The following is a 19,831-nucleotide window of genomic DNA, read 5'->3' on the forward strand; positions in this document are numbered from 1 at the left end:
AACAGATACTTTGCTATGCATCCGTATAGAGACAGAGAAGATGGAAAAAAAAATGTTACACTGTTTGAACTGCTAAACCAAATGAAGCGTGATGTACGATTTCAACGAAAGTACAAAATTGTACGATTAGACCTAGACAAATAGCTAACCATAAATAGGTTAAGATTTCCCAGCCACCTAAAGAAATAAACGATAATATGCTCTAAATATAAATATGTGACATGCACTACTGACCTAAATAAATATACAACGGACAGCTGCATGCATTTGTGTACATACACTGTTAAGATATTTACGGCACTATCATAAAACACATTCTGGATGACCTGCATGTGGTCAAATCACACACCATCTGCATGATAACCATTGTGACCGTCATAAATATGACCCTTGGAATATTCCACTGTTGGATTTGTAGTAATTGCTTAGTCCTAAATAGAGATAACACATTTCCCTAGCAATATGATACTCAGAGCTAATTAAACATACCTAAGATCCTAAGTAAACAATCATACTCATAGAAATTGTATATAAACCTTGCATTTTACCAAATAAAATCAGTACGAAAGAAAACTCTGACGTATTCACATCTCCGAAGCCCAATTTGTTCAAGTACCGATTGCGGCGACCATTTGTTACTGGTACATGAACCGGTAGCATACATACATAACATTTTCAGCATACGATTGTCATATTGACAATCACACAAAATCAAGTGAATCTACATCATCAGATTCATTTAATTTACTCATTTGGTGACCCCGACGTGATGAATTGACATTCACCACAAAATCAAGTGAATCTACATCAACAGATTCATTTGATTTGTGGTGAATGTCAATTCATCACGTCGGGGTCACCAAATGATTAAATCAAATGAATCTGTTTATGTAGATTCACATGATTTTGTGGTGAATGTCAATTCATCACGTCGGGGTCACCAAATGAACAAATCAAATGAATCTGTTGATGTAGATTCACTTGATTCTGGTGATTGTCAATATGACAATCGTATGCTGAAAATGTACAAATCAAATGAATCTGTTGATGTAGATTCACTTGATTTTGTGGTGAATGTCAATTCATCACGTCGGGGTCACCAAATGAACAAATCAAATGAATCTGTTGATGTAGATTCACTTGATTCTGGTGATTGTCAATATGACAATCGTATGCTGAAAATGTACAAATCAAATGAATCTGTTGATGTAGATTCACTTGATTTTGTGGTGAATGTCAATTCATCACGTCGGGGTCACCAAATGATTAAATCAAATGAATCTGTTTATGTAGATTCACATAAACAGATTCATTTGATTTAATCATTTGGTGACCCCGACGTGATGAATTGACATTCACCACAAAATCAAGTGAATCTACATCAACAGATTCATTTGATTTGTACATTTTCAGCATACGATTGTCATATTGACAATCACCAGAATCAAGTGAATCTACATCAACAGATTCATTTGATTTAGTCATTTGGTGACCCCCGACTTTTGGACACTTAACCGTTCATCTGGATTTTGTTCCCGATTTGGAACTTGGATTTAGTTGGAAAATCCTACATAATTGGTCAACTTGGCGGCCAATTTACATACATACAACAACACTCACAGTTGTGATTTAAAACCTTCGGTGAAGGAAAACTTAATTGGAGTTATTTGGATCTAACTCAACCATCACAGTCAACTTGGCGACTAAGGTTGAATTGGAAATAAGAATTCCAGTGTCATAAATATTTATTGAGATACTTTGACCATCTTCGTGGTTGTGAGTAGAGGCACAACCAGTCATAGTGACAAACAAATTACCTCCATCGGGTCAAAGTATTAAAATAAATAAAATAAAATGGCATCATCAAGCATTAATGTTATGCTAGACAGGCAGCTTGCCACAGGCGAAGAGATTCAGAGCCTGGTACGAAATTATAAAAAGGATTATGCTGAAAGGAAGCAGAAACCAGAATATTTTAAATCCCGCATTGAGAACATATCAAAGCTCTGGGACGCATTTTCAATGGAGGAATGTAATATCAAAAAAATAACTCAAAACTCAAAAATTGAGCACAGTTATTTCTCTAACGAATATTTCAAACACACAAAAGAGTTGGTCGTCAGATATAAAGACGAATTTACAAAGCAGTTAGCTGCACTAGAAATGGATATAGATACAGGATCCATTACATCTATGGAGAGTGAGCCTGAAATAGAGCCCATGATCCGAGAACAAAAGGTGCTGTTTGAAAGTCTAGAGCGCATCATGAACAGAATGACGAATGAGACGCGAAAGGACTTCAAACCAATAATAATCAAATATTGGGATGAGATTAGAGCGATCCATATTCAAATTTATAAAAAATGCATTGATCCTGTGAAAATGGGATATAACATTAACAATTACATTGCAGCTGAAGATGCAGTATTAACAGTCCAAACAATGACTGAAGCAGACGCTGTTCAACAAATTATCGCTGCTCCACATATGCATAATACATTACCCCTGCCTAAGGTTGCTATCCCTAAATTTGATGGTGACTACTTAAAATGGCAACAATTTCATGACATTTTTAAGCAAATGATTCATGAAGCATCGGTACCCGTCATTCAGAAGATGTGGTATTTAAAAACCAATGTTACGGGAGAAGCGGAAAATTTAATACGCCATCTTTCGCTAACAGAAAATAATTACACAACGGCATGGAACATGCTTCAAGAGCGTTTCAGCAACAAAAGAGTGCTTAGTAACGCATTAATTCAAAAATTATTGGATCAACCAAGCACTTCCAATGATGCAAAGTCCATTAAGGCTTTGCACGATAATGTAAAGGAAACATTATTAGCACTCAATAACATAAATATAGAGACAGCTGGATGGGATCCGATTCTTCTATGTATTTTGACAAAAAAGTTAGATCGTCAGACTCACACTTTGTATGAACAATCCATACAAAGTACAAAGAAATTACAGCCTTTGAGCGAATTAATGAAATTTCTCGAACAAAGGTTCCTTACCTTGGAAGCCATTGGATGGGAAAAAACAAAGAAACCCATCACATGTGCCTCAGCAGGAACTGAAAGTCAGTATGTCTGCTATTTTTGTGAAAAGCCAAATCACGCTATTTACAAATGCACGCAGTTTTTAAAAAAAACTGTCGCAGAGAGGTTAAATTGGGTTCAAAAGAACCAACTTTGCGTCAAATGTTTCAAACGCGATCACACTGCAAAGAATTGCCAAAGAAGAGATTGTGTTAAGTGCAATAAAGGACACAACACTCTACTACATTTGGAAATCAAGTCTGAAGCCAAAACTGCAGCATCAGCAAATAGTAGTCAAAACACTTATGTATTACTAGCTACTGCTCTTGTTACAATAAAAGGCAACAATGGACAAATGGGTGAATTTAGAGCCCTACTTGATTCAGGCTCTCAAGTCAATGTGATTTCTGAAAGAGCATTGAAAATATTAGATCTGAAAGTCACAAAATCAGAACTACAAATAAATGGAATTGGCGGACGAACACAAACGTCAAAAGCAAGAGTCAATGTTATGCTTACTTCACAAGATAACAAGTTTAATACAAGACTAGAAGCAATAGTATTGACACACATAGTGGCAGATCAACCAGCACAGTCAATTGATACGTCTCGTTGGAAGCTTCCGAAAAATATCACTTTGGCGGATCCCAACTTTGACAAGACTGGAAGAATAGACATACTATTGGGAGCAGAACATTACTTCGAAATCATGCAAGACAAGCATGTATCAATTGGAAAAGGATTACCCAGGCTACAGGAAACGAAACTAGGCTGGATAGTGGCTGGCAAGCTAAGACAGGAGTCAAAGAGCCAAAGCACGTGTGCAGTTTTGACTGAGGAGGACAAGGTGGATCAGCAAATCTCCAAGTTTTGGGAATTGGATTCATTCCCGAGCAACACACCATGCTTATCCCCTCTAGAGAAGCGATGTGAGCAATATTTTTCTCAAAATATTCAAATGGCATGTGACAAGAAATTCATTGTCAGACTTCCATTTTTGGAAGATGCTTCTTCCCTAGGGGAGAGCCGTGATTTGGCTACACGTCGACTTTTTTGCCTGGAAAAACGACTGTCACGAGATCCGGAAACCAAGGCAAGCTATGTGCAATTCATGAAAGAATATGAGGCACTTGGGCATATGAAGGAAATGCACACTAAGGAAATAGCACGATCACGTTATTTTATTCCACATCACTGTGTGATGAAACCTGACAGCTCTACAACAAAATTGAGAGTTGTCTTTGATGCTTCTGCTGTTACGTCGTCCGGCAAATCACTCAACGATTTGATGCATAAAGGTCCGACTGTGCAAAGTTCGATATTTTCAATATTGCTTCGATTCCGGATGCACAAATATGTATTTACGGCATGTAATGTGCCAGAAATTCATATTCGTAGAGGTGTGAGATTGTATGTACGGATGGAGGTTGTACATACTTTTTTTTGACGGTCAGACACCAATAGTATAGCAGGATTTCGGAACGTGTACCTCTAGCTATGCTCTAACTAGCTCGCCGGAATGTCGTGGGATCTTTCCTACTCTCCTATCTGCTATACGAACACATTCGCAAAGATGTTTTAGGTACACTTGATTTAATGTTCAAAAGGAACTCTACAAAAGAAATCAAAAAGAAAAGAATGTGAATTTTAACTAACTGTTTAACCGACTACCGACAAATAGTCAGGCTACATTCCGTCGCTCTTGGGGAACTCAGATGACTTTGACCCCTTCTCTACCCTCCCTACCTTTGTATGCCGTTTAATCGACAGCATAACCCTAATCGAGCGCATCTCTATTTGATCATCGGACTTCCTCAGGCTCTACTCAGGACAAACACGAAAGGTTTAATGTTCCATTATTATCTACTAATTATTATTTAATAATTCAAAATTTAAGGGTTTGGACTTCATGGTTTTCCAGACAAGTATAAACTTAGCATAAAGTAATTAAATAAAGAAGGAGGAAATAGTATCCAGTTATACCTAGTTATATGTATATATGTATATAGGACTTATGTGTAGAGAATATGGCGTAAAAGAAATTGAATTGGAAAGAAGAGAAAAATATGATAATTATATAACTAGAAGGCAAACGTGAAACTAAAGTTAGTAGCCGATCCGCTTTAAATTATGGCACGGATATGGTTGTTTTATATACCGGAATAGAAGTCTTATCAGACAGATATATATTTCGAAAATACTCGAGAATTCCGTTTAAGGAAGTTTCGTAACTCACTCATACTTTATACGAATTATCCGGCGTGTCCGTTGAGCTCAAGGGGCGACGTAGGAACATATTCTGAGGAAGGGAGAAAAATTATGAATATACAGGTCTTCACTTCTAATTCGGATGAAACACCGATTTTCTTTCCATTTCCATACCCGTACGATGACGATTTGCCACTCAACGGCGGATCTTAAAAAAATGTGGTTTTCATTTGCGCTAATTTCTAATTATGGGTAATTATATACAATATTGGTTTTTTTTTTTTTCTTTTTAAATCTAGACAATACAAAAATAGTTAGTGCGTAGCCTAATCATTAATAAATGGAAAATCTCATGACGAGACTCAAAACTAATACTTTGGTACATTTTCACACGACGACTATTAAACGGCAGTGTGGATCGCCGCAGAATAATGTTTTATTTTCACAGTTTGAGAGCCACTCCACACATTGCGAAGAACTACATGCGAAAGCCTTATCCGCGCGCTTAATTCATAAGCGAGAAGGGTGACGAAGAAAACTATTCTTCTCGTCTTACTCCAAAATGTACTTCAGCTCAAGTATGCCTCCACATAACTTCGGGTTTCACTCTAGTATATCTTCGGACGGCTCTTTCTGGTTTATTTGGTTGTAGTTATCGTTGGTTTATGTAGATGCTGGTTCCTGGGAAATCCGAGGTCTTTCCCAGATCTACTAAGAAATCGATGGACTTTGACGACCTCGTTCTTGGAGGGGGGGTCAATTGGTTTTTCTTTCCCAGTGTCGAACGTAGTAAGATTTCCAGCCCTATGATACGAGACTGTTAAAGCTGTGTCACTATTGTAAGGTCCAAATACCTTTTATTTTTTCTTAATCCAAAAGGAATAATGTAGTCCACCAGAACTTCAATTTACTAGGCACGTGTTTGATTGCACAACGTTTTCAAATTCACTTGGATCTATATATTTGTATAAAAAGACACATCCGAACTCGCACAGCTTCACTATAGCAATGATCTAGCCAGAAGTTCTATTACTTGCATTAGCCCTTACGATCGGAACTTTACCTTCCACAACCAACGGGGTAATCGTACGATTCCAGACAAAGCTTACACCTTGCTTCCCTAGATAACGGAGTAATCGTACGATGCTAAGCAAAGCTTACACATAGCTTCCACGACTAACGGAGTAATCGTATGATTTCTAGTAAAGCTTTAAAACATAACTCCCACAGATCCACGCTGCTTCTCTAAATTAGACATTAAGCTCTTCAATGGAAGCTTTAACTACTGCTCTCTTGTAATTGATCTCTTATCTTGTTTTTTTGTAAAGAGCAGAGTTAATGTTATGTTCCCAAGCTGTTCTCTGGAGTTTTAGAGTCACAACTGGCCACTACACCACAGTTGAGGAAGCGCTAGTTTTAACTGGCGAAGCCTAAACGGAAAAAGGACAGTTGCCTAGTGTTTCACTTGTATGTCTTTGAGGTGAAATATTCCTAAGTTTTTACCCTGTTCGTTCTTCAGTTGATAATAGGATGAGCCAACTCGTCTAGATACCACGGCTGAAATAAAAACCGGCGCTAACTTTGCATTGAACTTTTTAATAGCATTGCTTTGGCAGAAATTGCGGGCAAGTACTGGCTCTCCAACCTTAAACTCTACTTTCCGACAGCGTAGATTATATCGCCTAGCATTTTGTTCATGGGACTCTTTCGCCTTTTTCTTTGCCGATTCGCGAATAATTTGTAGTGCTTCCGGATAACTAATGCGGCTATCCTCCGATAAGAGTCTTAAGTGGCGAAGCAACTCATAGTCTTTGCCATTCAGAATCATATTTTGTCCAAAGGTTAGGAAATAGGGCGAGTACCCGGTGCTTTGGTGAATGTTGGATCTGAGAGCAGCACTGATTTCCGGTAATTTGGTATCCCAAGTGGAATGATCCCGGCTTATGTAAGCTCTTATAGCTGCTAACACCGATCTATTGAGTCTCTCACTGGCATTCGCCTGTGGTGAATATATCGCCGTACGAATATGTTGTATCCCAAAGCGGGTTAGAAAAGCCTGAAAGGCTCCAGAAACGAATTGAGATCCGTTATCTGTTAATATCACCTCGGGGACTCCAAATGTACAGAACAAATAATTTTCGAGGTAATCGCACACCCGATTGGAAGTAAACACCCTAAGGGGCATAGGAAATGAAATTTTGTGAAGTGATCTACGATAATAAGTAAACCAATATGCCCTTTCTTGGATCGGGGATATGGACCCAGCAAATCCATATAAAGCTTTTGAAACGGACGATCAGACACCATTGGTTTTCCCATGGGTGGTTTCAACACGGTGTTCGGGTGTTTGGTGTGACGACACACTTCACAGTGAGTTACATACTCACGTATTTGCTTGTTCATTTTTGGCCAAAACAAATATCTTTTAATCTTTTCGATGGTTTTCCCTACTCCACTGTGAGCGGCATTGGGCGGATCATGAGCCCGCGAGATTACACCCTGGGTGAGTTCCCTAGGAATCCACAATTTCCAAGATAGATTATCTACACCATTATTTCCCTGATCAGGTTCGGTTCTTTTGTAGACAAAATCATTGAGAATCTTCAAGTCTGGTAATTTGTCTTGCTTAGCGCGAATATTATCAATTAAGGTCATATATTCTGGTGATTTAAATTCTGCGGCAGATAGATCAACTATCGGACCCTGCTCTTCCATTTCAGAGACAGTAATTTCCTCTTTACGCGATAGGGCATCCGCTACCACGTTTAGTGAGCCCTTCCGGTGCGTTATCTCAAAAGAGAATCCCTGTAGTTTTATGGCCCATCGAGCTAATCTACCAGACAACTCCTTCTGACGCATAAGCCATTGTAATGAGGCATGATCGGTTATCACCTCGAATGCCTGACCTTCTACATAAGCACGAAACTTTTTAATTCCCTTTATCACCGCTAAGCATTCTAATTCCGTGACTGAGTAGTTTTTCTGAGCTTTAGATAGCTTCTCGGACATGAATGCTACGGGTAATTCTTCTCCTTCTTCGTTTTTCTGAGCTAACACACAACCAATTCCTACAGTACTAACATCACATAACAGCAAAAAGGGTTTTGAGAAATCAGGAGTAGACAAAATGGGAGCTGACGTCAAGCACTGTTTAAGTTTTTCAAATGCCTGATTGGCCAAAGGGTTCCACGCATACGCTTTCGGTTTTTTTAATAGTTCTGTGAGGGCGCAACTTACCGTTGCATAATTGTCGACGAAACGACGGTACCACCCAGCAAGACCAAGGAATCGTCGCAATTGTTTCACCGTCTTGGGAACGGGGAATTCTTTAATAGCTTCAATTTTACTCGGATCCGTCTTTACCTGTCCGTATCCAATGATGAACCCCAGATACTTAATCTCACGCATGCAAAAGTGCGACTTGGCAATGTTTATCGTAAGATTAGCCTTTCGTAAGTGTACTGCAACTTCTCTCAGTAACATTAAATGGGATTCGAAATCGTCTGATAAAATTAGTAAGTCATCGAGGTAAACAAACACTCTCGTACGCAAGTTAGCAGGTATTACCTTATCCATTAAACGACAGAGGGTTTGTGAGGCATTGGTTAGACCAAAAGGCATAACTTTGTATTGATACAGCGGTCGGTTAGGTATGGTAAACGCGGTGTATTGGCGTGAAGACTCCTCTAGGGGAATTTGCCAATAAGCATGCTTCATATCGAGTCCCGTTATGTATTTGGCAGGTGGCAATCGACTGAGTATCCCATCTATATGGGGAAGGGGGTATGCATCTTTTCGGGTATATTTGTTGATCTCTCGAGAATCAAGGCATAACCTATTCTTGTTCCCTTTCTTTACTAGGACGCAATTGCTACTCCATGGACTATTTGAAGGTTCTATCACGCCCAGCTTAATCATCTTCTCTACTTCTTCGAACATCACTTTCTCTTTCGCGGGGAAATGGGCCAATGTCGTTGTTTGACGGGTACTTCGGCATTGATTACCATAGAATGTTGTATTAGGTGTGTACGACCTAGTCCGTCGCATTCATATGACGGGAAGGTTCTTATTACCGCCTCTAATTGGTTTCTTTGTTCTTCATTTAGGGAATGCATTTTAGGCGTTTCCTTCATAATCGTGTCGTCTCTATTCTCCAAACAGCTCACAGTTCCTTCTCGGGTCAATAATTGGGATAGAAGACCGAAATCTTTCCAAAAGTCAACTCCTAAATAAACATCTTGCTTTAAATCTGGTATGATAAAGAACTCTACTTCCTTAACTATTCTACGGAATTCAATCGGGACCACCAATTTGGACACTACGGTACAAGCTTCGTTGCTGGCAGTGCGTATGGTTCCCAAACACTTCTGAGACTGTGGGTGATGTGCTAAAAAGGTTGCTGCTCTCCCACCCAAACAACTAATAGTTGCTCCTGAATCCAGCAAAGCCTTATAAGTTTGCCCTTCGATCATTACCTCCGTGTACAATCGGTTATCTGAACTCAGAATAACTGCTGAGACTAAACGTTTTCGAACAGATTGGACCTTTTTCCAGAACGCTCGCCTCCGGACCGTCGATCGTTTGGGCTTAACTATCAATTTAAACCACGTATTCACATTTTCTGAATCTAACTCTTTGCTCTCCATCGTTTGAGTCGCTACATCTATACCTGTACAAATTTGGTGTAGTATCATATCCGGTTTTACGTCAACTACCCCTTCGGAAAGCCCTCTTAAGGTAGTTGGTTTACTTTCGTTTAGTTGCTGTTCTTGGTCGGATGTACTGACTGGGCTCCGGTCGGTACATCCCGTTTCAAGTTTTTCGCTGGGTTACATTTGACGCATCGAGGTTTATAAATATCCTTAGCACCACACCCATAGCAGAAAATTCGCCTTTCTCCTAAACAATCATCAAAACGATGCCCTTCCTGGTCGCAGTTCCAGCATACCAGTTTCTTACGATAAATCTGCGAAACGTCTTCTTCCTCCATATCTTCATTGTCCGTAAGTATTTCTGCTACATTCGGTTTGCTGAATTTACCTCGTGGAAAAGGGTTATGGTTGTCTTTACAGAAGTTTTCATGCTTGCGAACTTCTTCTCTCAGGCCAGTTCGATCGCTGATTTTGAGATGCAAGAGTTCATATCTGAGGGCCGTTTTTGTGTTACGTTTTAAAATGTCTACTAACTTATTTTCGCTAACCTCGTGTGAGAGCCTGGACACTAATTCTTCGACGGCCGTCTGGTAATCGTCAAACGATTCACCCTCTCTCTGACGGCGTTTTCTAATCAACTCCCACAAGTCGAAATCATCTTTAGCATCATCGAATCGTTGTCTAAATGAGGCAGAAAAAGTTTGCCAAGAAAACTGTGGGTTCTTTCTATGGAAGTTCCAAAACCAATCGCTGGCTTTAGACGAGAAAAGCAGATGCATATTGTCACAGAGTAATTCGTAATCGTTATTTAAAGTGGAGGATGTAAGTGAACGAACCCTGTATAGGAATTCGTCGACGTGCATAGCGTCTTTGGATCCGTCAAACTTTAGTCGCCAACTGGCTAAGATATTAGCGGCCTTCCCAGGAGCTATTGCCCTGTTAGAAACATTTGGAGGTGGTAATCCCCTTTCCCTTTCATTTTCTGAAGACAACGAGTTTCCTGTTATATTAGGCTCGTGATTTTGCCTTGTCGCTTGCACAGGCGTGCTATCTGAAGCTATAGTCATCCTACCTAATTGTCCGCGTAGATTTTCTTCGATCAAATTCTTAACGAATGAACTTAGCTCCACCATCATATCTTTCTGCTCCCCTTTTATCAGGGCTTGTATAACCTCAAGGGTTCTTTCCGACATATCTCCTTCGCCCGACCTATGGCTGATGCTGCCCAAAGAATTATCCCGAAATTGTTGAGACTGCAACCTAGTATGCATCCCTCTGCGCGATGTAGTTCCCCGTCCCTGTTTAGGCCTAGCCCCTCTTGACTTTTGGAAGTCCTCTCTCTGAAGCGTTTGACTCCGGGTTGGATCCCCCTTCTAACGGCACTATACCCGAACCCATGTCGGGTGGTAATTCGGCTGCTAGAGTATTCTCATCAAACGAAAGTTCCTCCGGATTCAACTCCGCCCTCCATACGGGGCAATTTCTGTTATTTTTCACGAATTCTTTCATGCAAGTATCATGATACCTGTGCCCACAAGATGCAGTACATATTAGTTGACTTCTTCTTATGGCTTCTTGACATATACCACAGATCTGGGCGTCCACGCCACCCGACGCCTTGCCCCCTGGGGTACGTTGTCCTGGTGACATGTTAAGGTAACCCAGTAATACGAGTTCTGATCACTAAATGTGGAAATCCCTAATTATAGGACCAAAGCTTCAATAAATTCTACAAAATTTTCCTAAATACCCAATATTTGTCCTTTTCGAGCTTGACTCCGTCCGATATACGCTTTCTCTTGTCGCCGGAATATAACCTCAATGAAATCTAATTTGGTCTATGGTATGTTTATGTGGTCAGTAACCTTGGCAATGGCTAATTTCCAAATCTATATCTAGAAAATTAGACTTCCGAAAGCCATCGATACTCTTCCCTCATAAACTCTTTTGGGGTTATCCTATTATAATTTGGCCGACCTATCCGCCTTTGTGAATAGCTGTCGTATATTCGCAAATTAATTCTGGTAACAAAAAAAAAATCAGTTTCCATCCCTTGCTACCTGGCGGATTCTATTTGGTTAGGTATTCCGAAACTCAGAATCTTAAACCCAAAATTCCATCAATATCCTCCGTTACAGTAGTTGGACGGGAAGTATTAATTTTAATGTGGAATTTAAAATTGCAACGAGCAAAGTTTTTGGGGGTTTTAACCAGTAGTAACTCGTACTCTGGCCCCACGTTGGGCGCCAATCTATGTAATGTGCCAGAAATTCATATTCGTAGAGGTGTGAGATTGTATGTACGGATGGAGGTTGTACATACTTTTTTTTGACGGTCAGACACCAATAGTATAGCAGGATTTCGGAACGTGTACCTCTAGCTATGCTCTAACTAGCTCGCCGGAATGTCGTGGGATCTTTCCTACTCTCCTATCTGCTATACGAACACATTCGCAAAGATGTTTTAGGTACACTTGATTTAATGTTCAAAAGGAACTCTACAAAAGAAATCAAAAAGAAAAGAATGTGAATTTTAACTAACTGTTTAACCGACTACCGACAAATAGTCAGGCTACATTCCGTCGCTCTTGGGGAACTCAGATGACTTTGACCCCTTCTCTACCCTCCCTACCTTTGTATGCCGTTTAATCGACAGCATAACCCTAATCGAGCGCATCTCTATTTGATCATCGGACTTCCTCAGGCTCTACTCAGGACAAACACGAAAGGTTTAATGTTCCATTATTATCTACTAATTATTATTTAATAATTCAAAATTTAAGGGTTTGGACTTCATGGTTTTCCAGACAAGTATAAACTTAGCATAAAGTAATTAAATAAAGAAGGAGGAAATAGTATCCAGTTATACCTAGTTATATGTATATATGTATATAGGACTTATGTGTAGAGAATATGGCGTAAAAGAAATTGAATTGGAAAGAAGAGAAAAATATGATAATTATATAACTAGAAGGCAAACGTGAAACTAAAGTTAGTAGCCGATCCGCTTTAAATTATGGCACGGATATGGTTGTTTTATATACCGGAATAGAAGTCTTATCAGACAGATATATATTTCGAAAATACTCGAGAATTCCGTTTAAGGAAGTTTCGTAACTCACTCATACTTTATACGAATTATCCGGCGTGTCCGTTGAGCTCAAGGGGCGACGTAGGAACATATTCTGAGGAAGGGAGAAAAATTATGAATATACAGGTCTTCACTTCTAATTCGGATGAAACACCGATTTTCTTTCCATTTCCATACCCGTACGATGACGATTTGCCACTCAACGGCGGATCTTAAAAAAATGTGGTTTTCATTTGCGCTAATTTCTAATTATGGGTAATTATATACAATATTGGTTTTTTTTTTTTCTTTTTAAATCTAGACAATACAAAAATAGTTAGTGCGTAGCCTAATCATTAATAAATGGAAAATCTCATGACGAGACTCAAAACTAATACTTTGGTACATTTTCACACGACGACTATTAAACGGCAGTGTGGATCGCCGCAGAATAATGTTTTATTTTCACAGTTTGAGAGCCACTCCACACATTGCGAAGAACTACATGCGAAAGCCTTAGCCGCGCGCTTAATTCATAAGCGAGAAGGGTGACGAAGAAAACTATTCTTCTCGTCTTACTCCAAAATGTACTTCAGCTCAAGTATGCCTCCACATAACTTCGGGTTTCACTCTAGTATATCTTCGGACGGCTCTTTCTGGTTTATTTGGTTGTAGTTATCGTTGGTTTATGTAGATGCTGGTTCCTGGGAAATCCGAGGTCTTTCCCAGATCTACTAAGAAATCGATGGACTTTGACGACCTCGTTCTTGGAGGGGGGGTCAATTGGTTTTTCTTTCCCAGTGTCGAACGTAGTAAGATTTCCAGCCCTATGATACGAGACTGTTAAAGCTGTGTCACTATTGTAAGGTCCAAATACCTTTTATTTTTTCTTAATCCAAAAGGAATAATGTAGTCCACCAGAACTTCAATTTACTAGGCACGTGTTTGATTGCCCAACGTTTTCAAATTCACTTGGATCTATATATTTGTATAAAAAGACACATCCGAACTCGCACAGCTTCACTATAGCAATGATCTAGCCAGAAGTTCTATTACTTGCATTAGCCCTTACGATCGGAACTTTACCTTCCACAACCAACGGGGTAATCGTACGATTCCAGACAAAGCTTACACCTTGCTTCCCTAGATAACGGAGTAATCGTACGATGCTAAGCAAAGCTTACACATAGCTTCCACGACTAACGGAGTAATCGTATGATTTCTAGTAAAGCTTTAAAACATAACTCCCACAGATCCACGCTGCTTCTCTAAATTAGACATTAAGCTCTTCAATGGAAGCTTTAACTACTGCTCTCTTGTAATTGATCTCTTATCTTGTTTTTTTGTAAAGAGCAGAGTTAATGTTATGTTCCCAAGCTGTTCTCTGGAGTTTTAGAGTCACAACTGGCCACTACAGGCAGACATCGAAAAAATGTATCGTCAGATCTGGGTCAATCCTGAGGACCAGTACTATCAAACAATTGTATGGCGAAATGATCCATCAGAAGATCTGAGATATTACAGACTCAAAACTGTAACATACGGAACTAAGGCAGCTCCATATTTAGCCACAAAATGCCTACAATATCTTGCTCAAAAGGGCAAGAGAGAATACCCGGCTGGAGCTGATGCACTAGAAAAGGATTTCTATGTGGATGATTGCTTAACAGGAGCAGATTCCATACCAGAGGCCCTCCAGAAACAGAAGGAACTTAACCAACTCCTACAAAATTCTGGATTTAAGCTGAGAAAATGGTGCACAAACAACGTGCACATACTACAGAACATTCCGAAGGAAGACATGATTCCAAATGTACAACTGGAGGATACCACTTATGAAGACTGCAGCGTGAAGACCCTGGGAATAACGTGGATGCCTAAATCCGACCATTTCTGTGGAAAAACGGAGATTGCCACTAAGGAAACAATATCCAGAAGAGATGTCGTATCCGAAATTTTTAGGATCTTCGATCCGCTTGGATTGTTTTCACCTGTTGTGATGAAAGCAAAAATCTTTATGCAGCATCTCACAAAGGAAGGTTTTGACTACAAAGAAGCGCTTCCACTTCATCTCCAGGAGGAATGGAAAAGGTACAGGGAGGAGTTAAAATTATTAAACTCCATACAAGTACCACGTCATATATTCCAAGGACAAAGTCCGATATCATCAGAGATACATACCTTTGTTGACGCATCGGAGAAAGCATTTGGAGCTGCAGTATATATCCGAGCAATACATAAGGATAAGCGGGCAACGATTCAATTGCTATGTGCCAAATCACATTTAGCGCCCATCAATGCATTAACATTACCCCGTTTGGAACTAAAAGCGGCGGTGTTAGGTGCTCAATTGACAGCAAAAGTAAAGGAAGAGTTATCAATGGAAGATGCATCAACCTTCTTTTGGTCTGACTCAAGGATCGTATTATCATGGATTAACTGCTCGTCATCCATCCGAGACAAATTCGTAGCTACAAGAATAGCTACGATTCAAGAATTGACGATACAAAGACAGTGGAGGCATGTCTCATCCGAAAATAATGCAGCAGATGTACTCTCCAGAGGAATGACGGCGACGAAGTTCATAAAACATAGCATGTGGTTTTATGGACCACTATTTTTACACGGCCCAACATCTACATGGCCACCACCATTTGTGGCTACAAAAGAGGAGTTGATCAGTGCAAATCCCCAAAAGATTGGTCAGTCATCAATTATGACTATCACTCAGGAGGATGACCTAATCTACAAAATAAAGCACAACAACTCATACAACAAGCTATTGAGAATAGTAGCTTACATGATGCGTTTTCGAGGAAAGAAAACGCACACAAGCAAGACTGTCCAAGTCAATGAGATGAAAGAAGCTCAGAAAATTGTCATTCGTTACATACAACAGAATGACTTCAAAGAAGACATACGTCATTTAACAAAACATAAGGAAACACAAAAGGGAAGTTCGATTAACTCTCTAACACCATTCATGGATCAGGAGGGAATCTTACGAGTAGGTGGTCGACTGGAAGCGGCAAACATTTCATTTGACGCCAAACACCCAATGCTCCTGCCCTACAACGATCCAATTGTGAAGTTGATCCTTGGTAAGATACACAAGGAAAACATGCATTGCGGCCCCCAGGCATTGCTGACAGCATCACGACAACAGTACTGGATACTCAAAGGAAAAAACATGGCCAGAAGTATTGTGCAGAACTGCGTGAAATGCACTAGAGCCAAGCCTAAGCTACTAGAACAAATCATGGGAAATCTGCCACCTCTTCGAGTCACCCAAGCACGGCCATTCCTCAATTCTGGTGTTGACTACTGTGGACCATTCAAAATCCACTATAAAATTCGAGGAAAGAAGCCTAATACAGCGTACATAGCTATATTTTGTTGTTTCGCGACTAAAGCAGTACATCTGGAGCTTGTCAGTGATCTCACCACAGAAGCATTTTTAGCGGCACTTCGGCGGTTCATCTCTCGTCGAGGAAAATGTCAAGTGCTCCATTGCGACAATGCTACGAATTTCGTAGGAGCCAGGAACAAACTTCAAGAATTAGAAGAAGCCATATTCTCGGAAAAGGCAAAAGAACATATTGTACAAGAGTGCAACAACAAAGGGGTACAGTTTAAATTTATACCTCCTCGCGCACCACACTTCGGCGGCTTATGGGAAGCTGCAGTAAAATCTGCCAAACATCTCCTCTTAAAAAATGTGACGACGGCAAATCTAACTTATGAGGAGTTAGAAACGGTTATAGTCGAAATAGAGGCCATACTAAACTCTCGACCATTAACACCGATATCTGACAACCCAAACGACGTAACAGCACTAACGCCAGGGCATTTCCTGATAGGAGAGCCGTTAACCGCACAAGCTGACAGTGAGCCATCCCAGCAGCCAAAGACGCTAGGAAATCGATGGCAAGCAGTGTCAAAGTTGAAGCACTCATTCTGGACACAATGGTCCAATGAATATCTTCAGCAGTTGTAACAGCGTCAAAAGTGGAGGAAGTCTTCGGCTAACATTAAGGAAGGAACATTAGTAATACTAAAGGAAGACAATACACCAGTATTACAATGGCCACTAGGAAGAATCATTCGATTGTTTCATGGCAAGGACAATTTTGTACGAGTGGTGGAAGTAAAAACGGCAAAGGGGATTTTCAAACGAGAGATCCAACATGTAGCTCCACTATTCAACGAAGAGGAACCCACACATAAAAATCCGATAGATGATCCATCAGAAAACGAAGAATCATCCGAGGACAGACAGCCTAGGAAAAGGACACAGCCGAATAAATTGTCGTTAACCATGACAATGCTTGTAATGTTGTTGCTGGTACCGTTAGCGATGGCACAGTCAATCAACATAACCCAGTTTGGATCAAAACCGGGTATATACTTTGAAAGAGTAGGAACCAGCCAACTTGCGACAACTGATTGGACCATCATTGTCTATTACAATTTAAAGCCCTATTGGAAAGACATGAACACATTCACCATGGGGACTACAAAAATTGGACATCTATGCACACAACTTCAACTAGTAGACGCATGCACCAGTATGTATCAGCACTTCAAACATATAGAAGAGGACCTGCAAGCTGAAAATACACTAATAGCAAGAACACGGAGGCAAAGGGCACCGCTGGACATCATTGGAAACATCGCAAGCAGTCTATTTGGCGTATTAGATTCAACATATGCCCGAGAAATGTCGGAAACTATAGCAAAGGTTAAGGATAACGAAGATCACCTATTAACCTTGCTTAAAAATCAAACATCATTGATTGACTCTACAATCAATGTGATAAAACGGGATGAAATCTCAAATTCCAAACGATTAAGTCGAATTGAGGATTTCATCACCGAGTCAAAGGGAAGGGCTGATCATTTTAGCGCTTTTCAATGGTACACTACGTTGTCTACTCAGTTGACTCTATTATCTGCAAATCTTCAACGAATGCAAGCAGAGATCATCAATGTCCTGACAGATATCCGACACAATACAATTAGCCCTATGCTAATATCCCCCCGACAACTTAAGGAACAACTGGAGCAGATACGGGATCATTTAAGGCCAGGACAAGCACTTCCAGTAACTCCCGACAATATGCTCATGGTGTACCAGATGATGAAAGCAGAAGGCACTATAATAGAGGATCATGCAATTATCAAGGTTACATTTCCATTAGTCTCAATAAACGAACTGGAAATATACAAATTGACAGCGATTCCGGTGCCAAATAAAAATGGGATAAGCATGTTTGAAATAAAAACACCATATATGGCAATCAATAGTCACCGAGACGAATTCGTTGAACTATCAGAGACTGAATTCAAAAACTGTCATCAAAGAGCAAACAATGACTTTGTTTGCTATAATAAACAAACAATGTTCTCAGCCGAAACAAGTTGTGAATTACAAATGTTTCACAACAAAACGGACTCTTCATGTCACCTAGTCAACACAAAAAAATCATTTTTATGGTTGAGCATGCATAAAAGAAATCGATGGATTTTTGCAACAAAGTCATCATTAAAGCTATCAGCGGTATGTGCAGATGGCATTTCGGATATTAAGCTACAACACTCAGGAATATTGATCGCCGAACCTGGATGCATCATTCGGAATTCGCTAATGACTGTCACAAGTCAGAGCACATTGGAAACTACTCTGCAGTTATCATACGCTCGGTTTGGAGATAGTGATCTCAACGAAACATCAACTGAACGTTCTACAAAGAAGGTTTCAAGGAACAATGAAAAACTGAACTACGAGGAGCTGTATCAAATGGAAACGAATCTGCTACCACCTAAAGGTTTCAAGTTACCCCACAATCTTGAAACCATTGATCATCATCATATTGCCATCTACATTGCACTGCTCTTCATCATGATCATTGTAATGATTCATCTGGTTAAAAGGTGGTACACAACAAGACTCCCTTCTCAGCAGAGACATACACTTAGCTCATCAGCTAGTGAAGAAAACGCACCAAGGCATCCGTTCACAATCAATATTGATGATGGTTGAGCATACTATGTTCAACGGCCGGGAGGATGTACGATTTCAACGAAAGTACAAAATTGTACGATTAGACCTAGACAAATAGCTAACCATAAATAGGTTAAGATTTCCCAGCCACCTAAAGAAATAAACGATAATATGCTCTAAATATAAATATGTGACATGCACTACTGACCTAAATAAATATACAACGGACAGCTGCATGCATTTGTGTACATACACTGTTAAGATATTTACGGCACTATCATAAAACACATTCTGGATTACCTGCATGTGGTCAAATCACACACCATCTGCATGATAACCATTGTGACCGTCATAAATATGACCCTTGGAATATTCCACTGTTGGATTTGTAGTAATTGCTTAGTCCTAAATAGAGATAACACATTTCCCTAGCAATATGATACTCAGAGCTAATTAAACATACCTAAGATCCTAAGTAAACAATCATACTCATAGAAATTGTATATAAACCTTGCATTTTACCAAATAAAATCAGTACGAAAGAAAACTCTGACGTATTCACATCTCCGAAGCCCAATTTGTTCAAGTACCGATTGCGGCGACCATTTGTTACTGGTACATGAACCGGTAGCATACATACATAACATTTTCAGCATACGATTGTCATATTGACAATCACACAAAATCAAGTGAATCTACATCATCAGATTCATTTAATTTACTCATTTGGTGACCCCGACGTGATGAATTGACATTCACCACAAAATCAAGTGAATCTACATCAACAGATTCATTTGATTTGTACATTTTCAGCATACGATTGTCATATTGACAATCACCAGAATCAAGTGAATCTA

General features: G+C 39.8%; 1 protein-coding gene across 1 annotated transcript; it reads left to right on the plus strand.

Annotated features, from left to right (window-relative positions):
• The first annotated feature begins 1,953 nt into the window (after positions 1-1,953).
• Positions 1,954-19,508, plus strand: LOC117192881. Its single transcript, XM_033397628.1, has 2 exons — positions 1,954-4,407; positions 14,388-19,508. Exons 1-2 carry the CDS (start codon positions 2,023-2,025, stop codon positions 16,965-16,967), a joined length of 4,965 nt encoding a protein of 1,654 aa, XP_033253519.1. The 5' UTR covers positions 1,954-2,022; the 3' UTR covers positions 16,968-19,508.
• The last annotated feature ends 323 nt before the right edge of the window (positions 19,509-19,831 follow it).

This window comes from Drosophila miranda, assembly GCF_003369915.1.
Source record: "Drosophila miranda strain MSH22 chromosome Y unlocalized genomic scaffold, D.miranda_PacBio2.1 Contig_Y2_pilon, whole genome shotgun sequence".
NCBI lineage: Eukaryota > Metazoa > Arthropoda > Insecta > Diptera > Drosophilidae > Drosophila > Drosophila miranda.